This window comes from Diceros bicornis, chromosome 36, assembly GCF_020826845.1.
Source record: "Diceros bicornis minor isolate mBicDic1 chromosome 36, mDicBic1.mat.cur, whole genome shotgun sequence".
NCBI lineage: Eukaryota > Metazoa > Chordata > Mammalia > Perissodactyla > Rhinocerotidae > Diceros > Diceros bicornis.
In genome coordinates this window covers 15,505,755-15,518,450 of record NC_080775.1, presented here as the reverse complement: position 1 = coordinate 15,518,450, position 12,696 = coordinate 15,505,755, and the positions used below count along the sequence as shown (strand labels likewise).

At 39.1% G+C, this 12,696-nt stretch overlaps 2 protein-coding genes and 1 pseudogene across 2 annotated transcripts in view; 1 reads left to right on the top strand and 2 right to left on the bottom strand.

Moving 5' to 3' along the window:
• Positions 1 to 6,154, bottom strand: part of OLAH (oleoyl-ACP hydrolase) — a 35,557-nt gene extending 29,403 nt beyond the window's left edge. The window contains exon 1 of the mRNA XM_058532818.1: positions 5,976 to 6,154. Within this exon, the coding sequence (XP_058388801.1) occupies positions 5,976 to 6,154 (179 nt within the window). The remainder of the gene's footprint in view (positions 1 to 5,975) is intronic.
• A 92-nt stretch (positions 6,155 to 6,246) lies between these two features.
• LOC131398895 (small ribosomal subunit protein eS1-like) lies at positions 6,247 to 7,367 on the top strand (annotated as a pseudogene).
• A 916-nt stretch (positions 7,368 to 8,283) lies between these two features.
• MEIG1 (meiosis/spermiogenesis associated 1) lies at positions 8,284 to 12,267 on the bottom strand. Its single transcript, XM_058532861.1, has 2 exons — positions 12,111 to 12,267; positions 8,284 to 8,567 (listed from the first exon to the last, which is right to left on the bottom strand). Exons 1-2 carry the CDS (start codon positions 12,246 to 12,248, stop codon positions 8,439 to 8,441), a joined length of 267 nt encoding a protein of 88 aa, XP_058388844.1. The 5' UTR covers positions 12,249 to 12,267; the 3' UTR covers positions 8,284 to 8,438.
• Between the last annotated feature and the right edge of the window lie 429 nt (positions 12,268 to 12,696).

Sequence of the window (12,696 nt, the reverse complement as noted above, 5' to 3'; positions counted from 1 at the left end):
AAGAGTTTATACAGTTGTCTGGAGCACAAGTTTCTGTAACTGCCACTCAGGGGACACCTCCAGATCACCTGGCTTTGGTGGCCAGTGGGGCTTAAGCTTGCAGTCCCACAGGACTGTATATATTTGTATATTTTTAAAAGCTGATGCCTGAAGATTGGGCTTCCAGTCAGCCTGAATCTAGGTGCTGAGCTCCTCCCCTTTGGGACACTGACAGATCTTGGCACACCCTCAACTACTAGGGGCTATTAAAAATACGATAGGCTGCTTGGACAAGCATAAAGGTTTGAGAGACAACCAAGAGCTGAGGCAGAGTTGAAGGACACAGTTCATCTTTTACATGAGGCCACACCTTCAAGACTGGGATGGGTGGTTGTTTCATCTATTGTATAAAAACCAACACAGAGAGTCAAGCAAAATGAAGAAATGCACGAATATGTTCCAAATTAAAGAACAACATAAAACCTCAGGAAAAAACCTGAATGAAATGGAGATGATAATTTACGTGATAAAGAGTTCAAAATTTCAGGTGTACAACATTATAATTTGACATCTCTATACACTACAAAGTGATCACCTCCAAAAGCCTAGTTACCATCCATCACCCTGCTATTGATCCCTTCACTCCTCTCATCTCCGCCTCGAACCTCTTTCCCCTCTGGTAACCACCAATCTGTTCTTTCTATCTATGAGTTTTGTTTTGTTTTTGTCCATTTGTTTTCTTTTGTTTTGAGACACCACATATGAGTGAAATCATGTGGTCTTTGTCATTCTTGTTCTGACTTGTGCGCTTAGCATAATACCTTCAAGGTCCATCCATGTTGTTGCAAATGGCAGGCTTTCATTCTTTCTTATGGCCAAGTAATATTCCATTGAGTGTGTGTACCCCATCTCCTTTATCCAGTCACCTATTGATGGATACTTAGGTTGTTTCCATATCTTGACTATTGTAAACGATTCTGCTATGAACATAGGGGTGCATATATCTTTTCAAATTATATAATAATAATAATTTTAAAAAGAATTCAAAGTAATAGTCATACAGATGCTCACCAAACTTGGGAGAAGAATGGATAACACACTGATAACTTCAACAAACAGGTGAAAAATATAAGTAAGTGCCAAATAGAAGTCTCAGAGCTGAAGAATATAATAATTGCACTGAAAAATACACTAGAGGGGTTCAACAGCAGACTAGATGAAGCAGAAGAAAGCATCACTCAACTCAAAGACAGGGCAGTGGAACTCACCCAGTCAGAGTAGTAAAAAGAAAAAAGAATGCAAAGAAGTAAAGATAGCATAAGGGACTTATGGGACAACATTGAACAGGCTAACATTCACATCATAGGGTTCTCAGAAGGAGAAGAGAGAGAAAAGGAAGAAGAAATCTCATTTGAAGAAATAATGGCTAAAAACTCCCCTAACCTGGGGAAAGAAACAGACATCTAGATCCAGGTAGCCCAGAGAGTGCCAAACAAGATAAACCTAAAGAGACCCACACCAAAACACATTATAATTAAAATGGCAAAAGTTAAAGACAAGGAGAGAATATTAAAAGCAACCAGAGAAAAACAATTTGCTATGTACAAGGGAAGCTCCATAAGACTATAAGCAGATTTTTCAGCAGAACTTTGAAGGCCAGACAGGAGTGGTTCATTATATTTAAAGAGCTGAAAGAAAGAACTTCCAGCCAAGCATACTCTACCTGGCAAAGTTACCCCTCAGAAGTGAAGGAGAGATAAAGAGTTTTCCAGACAAGTAAAACCTAAAGGAGTTCACCATTACTTAATTGCCCTTACAGGAAACGTTAAAGGGATTTCTTTAAGCTAAAAAGAAATGGAGCTAATTAGTAACAAGAAAACATATGAAAGTGTAAATCTCACAGAAAGGTAAATATACAGTAAAGGTAGTGGATTAATCACTTATAAAGCTAGTATGAAGGTTAAATGACAAAAGTAGTGAAAATAGCTATGATTACAATAATTATTTAAAAGGTACACAAGATAAAAGGATGTAAAATGTGACATAAAAAAATATACAATATGTCGGGAGGAGAGATAATGTTCAGCTTTAGAATAGGATCAAACTTAAATTGTTAATAACTTAAAATAGACTGTTATAGATATTGGCTGCTATATGTAAGTCTCACAGTAACCACAAAGCAAAAACCTATAGCAAATACACAAAAGATAAAGAGAAAGAAATATAATCATAGCACTAAAGAGAACCATCAAACCTGACCAAAAGTCATCAAAGGAAGAGAGCAAGAGAAGAAGAAATGAACAGAGAGGAACTATAAAAAAAGCCAGAAAACAATAAACAAAATGGCAATTAGCACATAACTATCAATAATTACTTTAAATTTAAATGGACTAAATTCTCCAATCAAAAGACATAGAGTGGCTGAATGGTTAAAAAAACAAGACCCATTTATATGCTGCCTACAAGATACTCACTTTAGATGTAAGGACATACACAGACTGAAAGTGAAGGGATGAGAAAAGATATTCCATGTAATAAAAACCAAAAGAAAGCTAGAGTATCTATACTTATATCAGACAAAATAGATTTTAAAACAAAGACTGTAATAAGGGACAAAGAAGGGCATCACATAATGATAAAGGGGTCAATCCAACAGGAAGAAATAATGTTTGTAAATATTTATGCATGCAACATATGAGTACCTAAAAATATAAAGCAAATATTAACAGACCTAGAAGGAGAAATAGCAGACTTTAATACCCCACTTATGTCAATGGATAGATCATCGAGGCAGAAAATCAATAAGGGAACATCAGCCTTAAAAAATAAGTTAGACCAGATACACACAGACCATTCCATCCAAAAGCCACAGAATACACATGTGTGTGTTCCAAGTACACATGGAACATTTCCCAAGATAGATCATATTTGAAGTCACAAAACAAGTCTTAAATTTAAGAGGATTGAAATCAACCTAACTTTCTACCTAAAGGAACTAGAAAAAGAAGAACAAACAAAGCCCAAGGTGACTAGAAAGAAGGAAATAACAAAGTTTAGAGCAGAAATATATGAAACAGAAACTAAAAAGATAGTAGAAAAGATCAATGAAACTAAGAGCTGGTTCTTTGAAAAGGTAAACAAAATTGACAAGCCTTTAGACTCATCAAGAATGAAAGAGAGAGGACTCAAATAAAATCAGCAATGAAAGAGGACATGTTACAACTGATACCACAGAAATACAAAGGCTTATAAGAGACTACTATGAACAACTATATACTAACAAATTGGATGACCTAGAAGAAATGGATAAATTCTTAGAAACATGCAACCTACCAAGACTGAATCATGATGAAATAGAAAATCTGAACAGACAGATTAGTAGTAAGGAGATGAAATCAGTAACCAAAAACCTCCCAAAAAACAAAAGTCCAGGACCAGATGGCTTCACTGGTGAATTCTACCAAACACTCAAAGAAGAATTAATACCAACCCTTCTCAAACTCTTCCAAAAATACAAGAGGAAGGAACTCTTTCAAACCCATTTTACAAGGCCAGGATTACACTGATACCAACACCAGACAAGGATGCCACAAGAAAAGAAAATTATAGGCCGATATCTCTGATGAACATAGGTGTAAAAATTCTCAACAAAATATTAGCAAACTAAATTCAATAATACATTAAACTGATCACATACCATGATCAAGTGGGCTTTATTCCAGGGATGCAAAGATGGTTCAACATCTGCAAACCAATCAGTGTGATATACCACATTAACAAAATGAAAGATAAAAATCATATGATCATCTTAAAAGATGCAGAAAAAGCCATGGACAAAATTCAACATCAATTTATGATAAAAATTCTCAACAAAGTGGGTATAAAAAAGGAACATACCTCAACATAATAAAGGCCACGTATGAGAAGCCCACAGCTCACATGGTACTCAACGGGGAAGAGCTGAAGGCTCTTCCTCTAAGATCAAGAACAAGGCAAGGATGCCCACTCCAGCCACTTTCATTCCACAGAGTACTAGAAGTCCTAGCCAGAGAAATTAGGCGAGAACAAGAAATAAAAGGCATCCAAACTGGAAAGGAGAAGTAAAACTGTCACTATTGGCAGATGACATACTATTATATACAGAAAACTCTAAAGACTTTGTCAAAAACCTGTTAGAACTAATAAACAAACTCATTGAAGTTGCAGGATACAAAATCTGTTGCAGTTCTATACACTAATAATAAATTATAAGAAAGAGAAATTAAGAGAACAATCCCATTTACAATTGCATCAAAAAAAAAAAAAAAAAAAGAAACCTAAGAATAAATTTGATCAAGGAGGTAAAAGACAGGGCCAGCCCCATGGCTTAGCAGTTAAGCGCGCATGCTCCACTACTGGCGGCCCAGGTTTGGATCTCAGGCGTGCACCGAGGCACTGCTTCTCCGGCCATGCTGAGGCCGCGTCCCCCATACAACAACTACAAGGATGTGCAACCATGACATACAAATATGTACTGGGGCTTTGGGGAAAAAAAAAAAACGGAGGAGGATTGGCAATAGATGTTAGCTCAGAGCTGGTCTTCCTCAGCAAAAAGAGGAGGATTAGCATGGATGTTAGCTCAGGGCTGATCTTCCTCACACACGCACACAAAAAGACTCAGCAATTCCACTTCTAGGTATTTATCCAAAGAAAATTAAAACACTAATTTGAAAAGATATCCACACCCCCATGTTCATTGCAGCACTATTTACAATAGCCAACATATGGAAACAACCTAAGTGTCCATTGATGGATGAATGGATAAAGAAATTGTGGCATATATATACAATGGAATATTATTCAGCCATAAAAAAGGAAATCTTACTGATTTTGACCACATGGATGAACTCGAGGGCATTATGCTACGTGAAATAAGTCAGACAGAGAATGACAAATACCGTATGGTCTCTCTTATATGTGGAATCTAAAAAATAAAAATAAATTTTAAAAACCTAAGCTCATAGATACAGAGAAGAGATTGGTGGTTGCCAGAGGTGGGAGGTAGGGGATAGGAGAAATGGGTGAACTGTATGTGTGTGTGTGTGAATTTTTTTTTTTAGTTTAAATAAATTGAATGGAAAAAAAGTAGGCAGCTGTTCCATTAGTTGAGCTGGAGGGACAGACGTCTATCAAGAAAGCTGCATTGTTAACAGAAAACATTGTTTCTTTCAAGGTCATGCAACAGTTGTAAAATGCCATAACAATTCCCCTCCAATGTTGCCCCAGACCTACGTTGCAAATTCATTTCTAACCAGGGCTACCCAACTGCTAAACTACCTTCACTTCATCAAGTATCTTGCCCTTAGTTAAGCCGCACTTCTGATGATCTCACCTCAAGTTTTAATGGCATGTTATTGGGTGTTTACTGAGATAAATGAAGAAACCTACACATACAAATCAGTGATATGTTATCTATCTCTATACTTGGAGTGTTTTAAGAAGACAAATGAATATATCTAATGAAAGGGAAGAGCTATATGCAAAACTGAGTATCTCTGTTAGGGAAAAAAAAAAGACCATTGGTTCAAGTTGAGGACTACAAAGAGGAAAGTGCTCTGCCCGGTGATTCCCAGCTTGCCTTTCCCTTCCCCCTGCTCTACTAATAATCTTGCCTATTATTGTGTTTTGGCATACCCTGGTGTCCGACTCAATATGCTCTCTCTGTCTGGGGTCCGTCCTCAAGACGACCCCCAGATTTGATGATTTGCTAGGAGGGCTCATAGGACTCAGCATATGGTGGTACTTGTGGCCATAATTTATTACATGGAAAAGATACAAAGCAAATCAGCAAAGTGAAATGGAGCCTGGCATGAAGTCCAGGGGAAACCAGGCGCAAGCCTGCAAGAGTCCTCTGCCGGCGAGTCACACAGGACACTCTCAATTCCTCTAGCACGGAGTTGTGACAGTGCACGTGAAATGTCTACCAGGGAAGCTCATTGGACTGGTCACATAGGTACCCTCTGCCAAGCGCGTTCCAAAATTCCAGACTCTCTGAATGAAAGCAGCCTGGCCCCATTGCTGCTTCAATACACAGTCTGAAACTGGCAACTCTGTGCTCCTCTTCCTGCAGGTGAGCGCTAGCATCTAACACGAAGCCAATGGGCAGTTCTCTTGGTAGGGACGCTGTTGCTATCATGGACCTAGGCCTGTGGGCCGAGTCCCACCACAGAACAGACACTCTGCTAAGAGCAGCTGGCAGTGGTTGCAGACGCCTTTCTCAGCAGCACCATGGTGGTCGGCAGACACAAGCACCTTATGAAAGTGGCAAAAAAGGAGCCAAGAAGAAAGTGGCCTATCCGTTTCTTAAAAAAATTGGCGTGATGTGAATGTACCAGCTACGTTCTCCGTAAGACGAACCGGGAGAACAAGAGTCACGCAGACTCAAGGAACCAAAACTGCATCTGATGATCCCAGGGGCCATGTGTTTGAAGTGAGTCTTGCTGCAGAAAGGTAATCTGGCATTTAGAACATTCGAGCTAATTACTAAAAATGTTCCAGGCACAAACTGCCTGACCATCTTGTTTGGAATGCATCTTACCTGTAACAAAATGTGTTCCATGGTCAAAAATGGCAAACCATGATTGAAGCTCATGCCGACTCCAAGACTATGGGTGGTTATTTGCTTCACTGCTCTGTGTAGGTGTATGTTTCCTATTCCTGCTGTAACAAATTACCACAAACTGAGTAGTATAAAGCAACACTAGTTTGCTCTCTTACAGTTCTGGAGGCCAGAAGACCGAAATGGGTTTCATTTGGTAAAACCAAGGTGTTGGCAGGTCTCTGTTCCTGCTGGAGACTTTAAAGGGAGAATCCATGTCCTTGCTTTTTCCAGCTTCTAGAGGCTCTATGCATTCTTTGGCTTTTGGCTCCTTCCTTGTATCACACCTCAGCTTCCAGCCCATCTCTTCTTCTCTAACTCTGACTTGCATGCTGCCCTCCCTAAGGACCCCAGTGATTACATTGGGCCCACCCAGGTATTCCAGGATAATGTCCCCATCTCGAGATTTTTAACTTAATCACATCTGCAAAGTTTTTTTTGCCATGTAAGGTACCATATCCATAGGTTTCAGGGATAAGGATGTGGCTGTCTTTGGGGGCAATTATTTGGCCTATCACAGTGTCTTTAAAAGAAAGTAGTATAGATTCAGAAGACCTCTTATGCTCAGCACCTAGGGGTCTGCCAAATCTGGAAGATGATAGAAATCATGACTAGAGAGGTACAGATGAATGACTTGAAAGTCCTAAATAAGATGATCCCACACAGCACTGGGAAAGGCATAAAAGAGGCTTGCAAATCTATTTATCCTTCCCATGGTGTTTTTGTTTGGAAGAAAAAAACAACGTGCTGAAGATGCACAATTTTGAATTGATAATCTAATGGAACTCCATGGTTAGGATAGTTCTGGAAAATAGGAGCTAAAGTTGAATGAATTGATGGATATGAGCCCCTTACCCCAAATTCTATTTAAAGGTCAGAGCTTATCAACGGTAACAAATAAAAAAACCTTATCAGCGAAAAAAACAGTCACAACAAAAGGATATCTTGCATCTATTTAGTCTCAAAGCATTCAAGACTGACTAATGTGGAGGGACTTAAGTCTTACAGGTCGATTGTTGCCTTCCTTGCTCATTAGCACATAGGCTGTTTCTGCAGTGGTTCCAGGCACCACTGGAATATAAGCTCTCTGGGTGGGGGACAGAGAAGCCCACCCTGGGATAAGGCTTCGAGTACAAGGAGGTGACTGGGGGGGGTTAGGAGGGCCCTTGGCAGGGGTGTGGGGGAAGTGGCAAGGAAAGGGACAAGCAACAGACTACGTAGCAGTCAGATGCTGCTGCAGGTGACTGTAGCCAACTCCTGCTGGGGATCCTCTGGCGCTGGTGTGAAACACACACCTCAGACTGCTTTCTCCCCAGGTGCCAGGCTGCTGGGCCCTCTCTGTACTTCCGCCCCATCAGTCATTGGCTGGGGGTGCTCCCAGGGGCCATCATTCCTTGGCATTTCCAGTCTACTCAGCAAGACGCAAACCCTTGGGCCACAAAATTCGGCCACGGCAGTTCACAGCGGTGGTCTTGTAAAGTGGTAAAGGCTGGGGTGGGTGTGTGTGGGGGGGGCTACTAACCTGCACATAACCAGCCTAACCACTGGAATGGTTTCAAATGGGGCTGTTTTTTCCCTGCCTAACGGTTATGCTGCCACCATTACAGCAGTCAGGAACAACAGGACCAAGATGGTACCACTTTAATGCTTCCGCAGTTATATTTTAGAACAGAACAGGATTACTTTAATGGCTTTTGTGTTTCAAAACATTCAATTGAAGTCTGCATTTTGAATTATTTTGTAAAATGACAAACATTTACATCATGTAGGACGAAACAATGAATTCTTAAAAGATAACGACAAATAATACAAAGAAGAAAGGCTAGTAAGCATAAATTTTCACTTTGTGGACCTCCTTGTCATCACATTCCCTCTGTTTGTTGTAGTAATAGAAAGTATTGTCCCTTCTCTGAAGTTTCTTCACATATCCTGTCTCTGGCCACCGATCTATCTGCACAGCAAAAAGCAGAATACAAATATTGTAATGCCAGTTTTATTTTTATATAATTTTATAAAAGTTAAAAGTACAACTCACGTCAAAAAATTAAATTTAAAAATACATGAGCTCTTAGAGTGTATCACAAATGGACAGACAGACAGACACACACACACACACACCCCACATCAGATGTTACAACCTTATACTGCAGAACAACTAATTCGGTGCTTCTCTCTAGATCCCAATTTCTAGATTTAAATTTCTACTCAGTGACCAAGATAAAACATTCAAAATTATCTAAACTTTATTCTTTTTATGTTTACAAGTGATTTCAAACATTATTACTTCCTGCTTTCTAAAAGTAATTCCCCAGGAGGAAATTAGGGCTAGGCCCAGGCTCCATTCTGAAAGCATCTCCTGCTGATTGTTGATGCCACAGTAGTGACTAAAGGAAGCATCTAGACTTGAGAGACCTAAAGGTGCATGTAAATTTCCTCATGTCCGTATTTCAAGTTCACTTTGACACTCAATTTTAATAGAAATTTGAGGTCATGAATATAGTCCTCAGCAGTCTTTTCTCACCTTCTCCCCACTAGTCTTTCTTGAATGTCATATTGGTTTGCTTACTTTGTGGTTTGGCTTGATCTAGTTTGGACATTTTTCTCCCCTTCCTCTCCGAATTCATGTTATGCCTTCCTGATCAGGTCAATGCACTTCTGTTGTTAGAAAAGTTTCTTCTGGATTGTTTGAGATGTGCTGTATCATTGTCAAAAACCTATTATTCAGGCTTTGTGGTCTAGAAAATCAACTCCTGTTCTTCAAAACCATCTATACAGGCAGCTCTTGGCTTCTCATATTCCGCACTTATAAATCACAACTCTCAGTTGGAATATGAAAACACCACGAATACAAAGGAACGCACATCCTTTATTTTCCAACAACTCATTTTCATTTTCTTCTGTCACCTCATTTATTTAGGAATTAGCAAAAATAGGTAGCAGCATATCTGATAAACCTGGCCAGGCTTTCCTACATATACATTATAGAAAAGAGAAATGCTTCCTATCGCTTCGGTCAAGCCTGCCTTTTGTTGCTTCCATTGCCCTCAGCAGAGAGAGGAAGGTGTTCTCAAGACACCATTACAGATCTCTTCCTTTGGGGGCCACTAGCAGGTTTTCTGTCATTTACTAGGGCCCTAAAACCCATCTCATTCAGTGAAGAAACAGTACAACTGCTGCTGCTTCAGAACACCCATAGCCACTTGATACGAGATGAGCATCCAAACAGCTCTATTGGTTCTGTGCTCCCCAACCACTAGGCATTTTCCTTTTTATACCCCTTTGTTATTTCATAATTTTTTCTTCTTGGCTTTTTACTTGATCACTCCCATTCAATCTAAGAAACTTTATTCCTTAGAGTATGGTGGAGTGGAATGATAATGGTCCTCATATCCAGTTCTCAGTAGGCAGGGAGATAGGCAAGCAATAATGGCGCCCATGAGGGTGAGTGCCTCCAGTGAGGACAAAGAACCTCGCTCAAGCCTTTCAGACCATTGTATGCTGGTAGAGGCATGCTCATCAAGCAAGCCCTCAGTTACCATCCTATTCATCCTCGAAGGCCCACTGCAAATGCCTCTGGGGGCATGAAGCCTTTTTGGAGAAGTGTCCCCAAAAGGAAATGATTTTGTCTTCCTGTGCTTTTTTTTTTAAGGCACATATATTTGGACTTGCATAAGGTGTTATTGTTCTTGTCATTATAAATCTACTCCAAGATCATAAGAATAATAAAAGCTATCATTCATTAAACACTTATTGTTCATTCACTCAACAAATTACTATTGAGCACTACACTATCAGGGACTTCACACACATGATTTCATTTCATTCCTGTGACCATTTTCTACAGCAGCATTGTCATTGCCACTTTACAGTTGAGCTCTGTGAAGTTCAGAACCTTGTTCAGGATCACCCAGCTAATGAGAGGGAGAGCCAGGATGCAAACCCTGGACAGACTGATTTCAAATCCTGTACACTTCCCACCGGCCCACTGAATTTCTTGAGGTCAGGCACTTGCTTACTTATATTTTTATCTCTTAAAGTGCTTGGCACAGAAATTTGCACGTGGTAGCTACCCAATAAATATACACTGAAGTGAAATGCAAAACGTCTCCATAATGGCCAAGTCATACACTGAACAGGGTTGTTCTTCCCTACGTCATACACACACACACACACACACCTCTCAGGTGTTTTTTGGGACTCCCCCTGTAAGGATGTTCTTTGTGTTCTCTTAAATCTGATTTCATCTCAGTCACAACAGTGTTGAACTTGGGGGTGTAGACGCAACATAGAGATGACTAAATGATCACATTGCCTATATGATCCTGGGTCTTATGCATCTTTTAGGGGCATCCCAATCTTAAGGCAGGTATGAAGGTTATTTTTGAACAGCATTAAAATGCTAATGCTTGTGTTTTATCTGTTTATAAGCCATAGGTGATACAGTAATGAAGACTACCTTTTGGTAATGGGGACAGAGTAAAATATTAGTGGATATCAGAAGATGGATATATGAGAATCAAGTCATCAAATCTTCATTTGATCAGTATTTTTAACTTCATTATTCACATTATATTCACATTATAACTTCATTATAGAGTCTCTATATTCAAGAATATAGAGATCTGAAAAATCCACAAATGAATTAGTCTCTGAAAAACAGTGAGTTAATAATAAAAAATAAAAAACCTGAGTTAATATTAAACACTTTATTGTAACCCCAGTCTAAAAATTAAAACACACTTATGAATACTATGTCATATTTTATAATATTCTTAAAAACTCAGTCTCCTACTATCCAGTAGAATAAATTAATTAAAAAACTGGTTTACATTATAAACTGGTACCATGTCTAGATTTTGGTCTACTCTTTGTAAAACAGAACCACGTCTCTAATCTCTCAAGAAAGCCTAGAATGCACAACCAAAGTCAGTAATTGTCCTCTAACAGTTTTTTGTTACCTAAAATAAACAGAATTTAACTCCTTTACATTTAGTGGTTAAAATAAAAAAAAAACAACAGGAAAGAAATAATAGTTACATAGCAAGGTGAATATCTGATAATAGAATTACCTGAGTGAGGGAAAAAGACACTGCTTTTGTAGCCTACTATAAAAGATTCATTTAGCACAGCACAGTTACTCAATAAAAGCTAGAAAATTCTTTTTTTTTTTTTTTTGTGATGAGATCAGCCCTGTGCTAACATCTGCCACTCCTCCTCTTTTTTTGCCGAGGGAGACTGGCCCTGGGCTAACATCCGTGCCCATCTTCCTTAGAAAATTCTTAATTTTTCCATGCTGAGGGACCATCTCTTCCCCTAGTCTGCCTGAAAATCACTCTTCTGGGCCTCAGTCTCCTATCAATAAAATTAGAGAGTTGGAGTAGAATTCCCTTTCAGTGATTCTCTGCTTCTTTGTGTTTTTTTGTTTTTTTTTTAATACTTTTCACCATCTAACAAACTCATTATGAGTTCAGATTTGTAGAGGCATGAATCTTACCATAGAAACTTGTTTCACTTGTTTATATTCAATTTCATCCCGATATCCCGCTTGTTGAAATCTGTACAGATTTTCTATCTCTTCTGACCATTTTTTGGCACGACTTATTGATTTTGGTTTCACATCAGGACTAGCCATGGCTATAGAAGTCTTTTTACCAATTATTTCTGAAAGATATTAAAATAACATTAATAGATAACACAATAGCGACAATTTTGAAAGTCCTTTTAAGAATGAACAATACTAACATTTTTTTTTAACTTTTTTCTTTTTTGCTGGGAAGATCAGCCCTGAGCTAACATCCATGCCAATCCTCTGCTTTTTTTTGTGTGTGTGTGCTGAGGAAGACTGGCTCTGAGCTAACATCCATGCTGGTCTTCCTCCACTTTATGTGGGACACCACCACAGCATGGCCTGACAAGCAGTGTGTCAGTGCGTGCCCAAGGTCCGAACCCGGGCCGCCAGCAGTGGAGTGCATGCACTTAACCGCTACGCCAGGGGGCCGGCCCCAAATACTAACATTTTTAAAAATTAGAGAGTTGAGAATCCCATTAAATACATTAAATTTTAAATATTCAGTTCCATG

Coding starts and splice junctions, on each gene's coding strand:
- MEIG1 (XM_058532861.1), bottom strand. CDS start 12,248: ATGGCTAGTCCTGATGTGAAACCAAAATCAATAAGTCGTGCCAAAAAA. Junction 8,568..12,110: donor AAGTGAAACAAGTTTCTATG/GTAAGATTCATG, acceptor TTTGCTGTGCAG/ATAGATCGGTGGCCAGAGAC.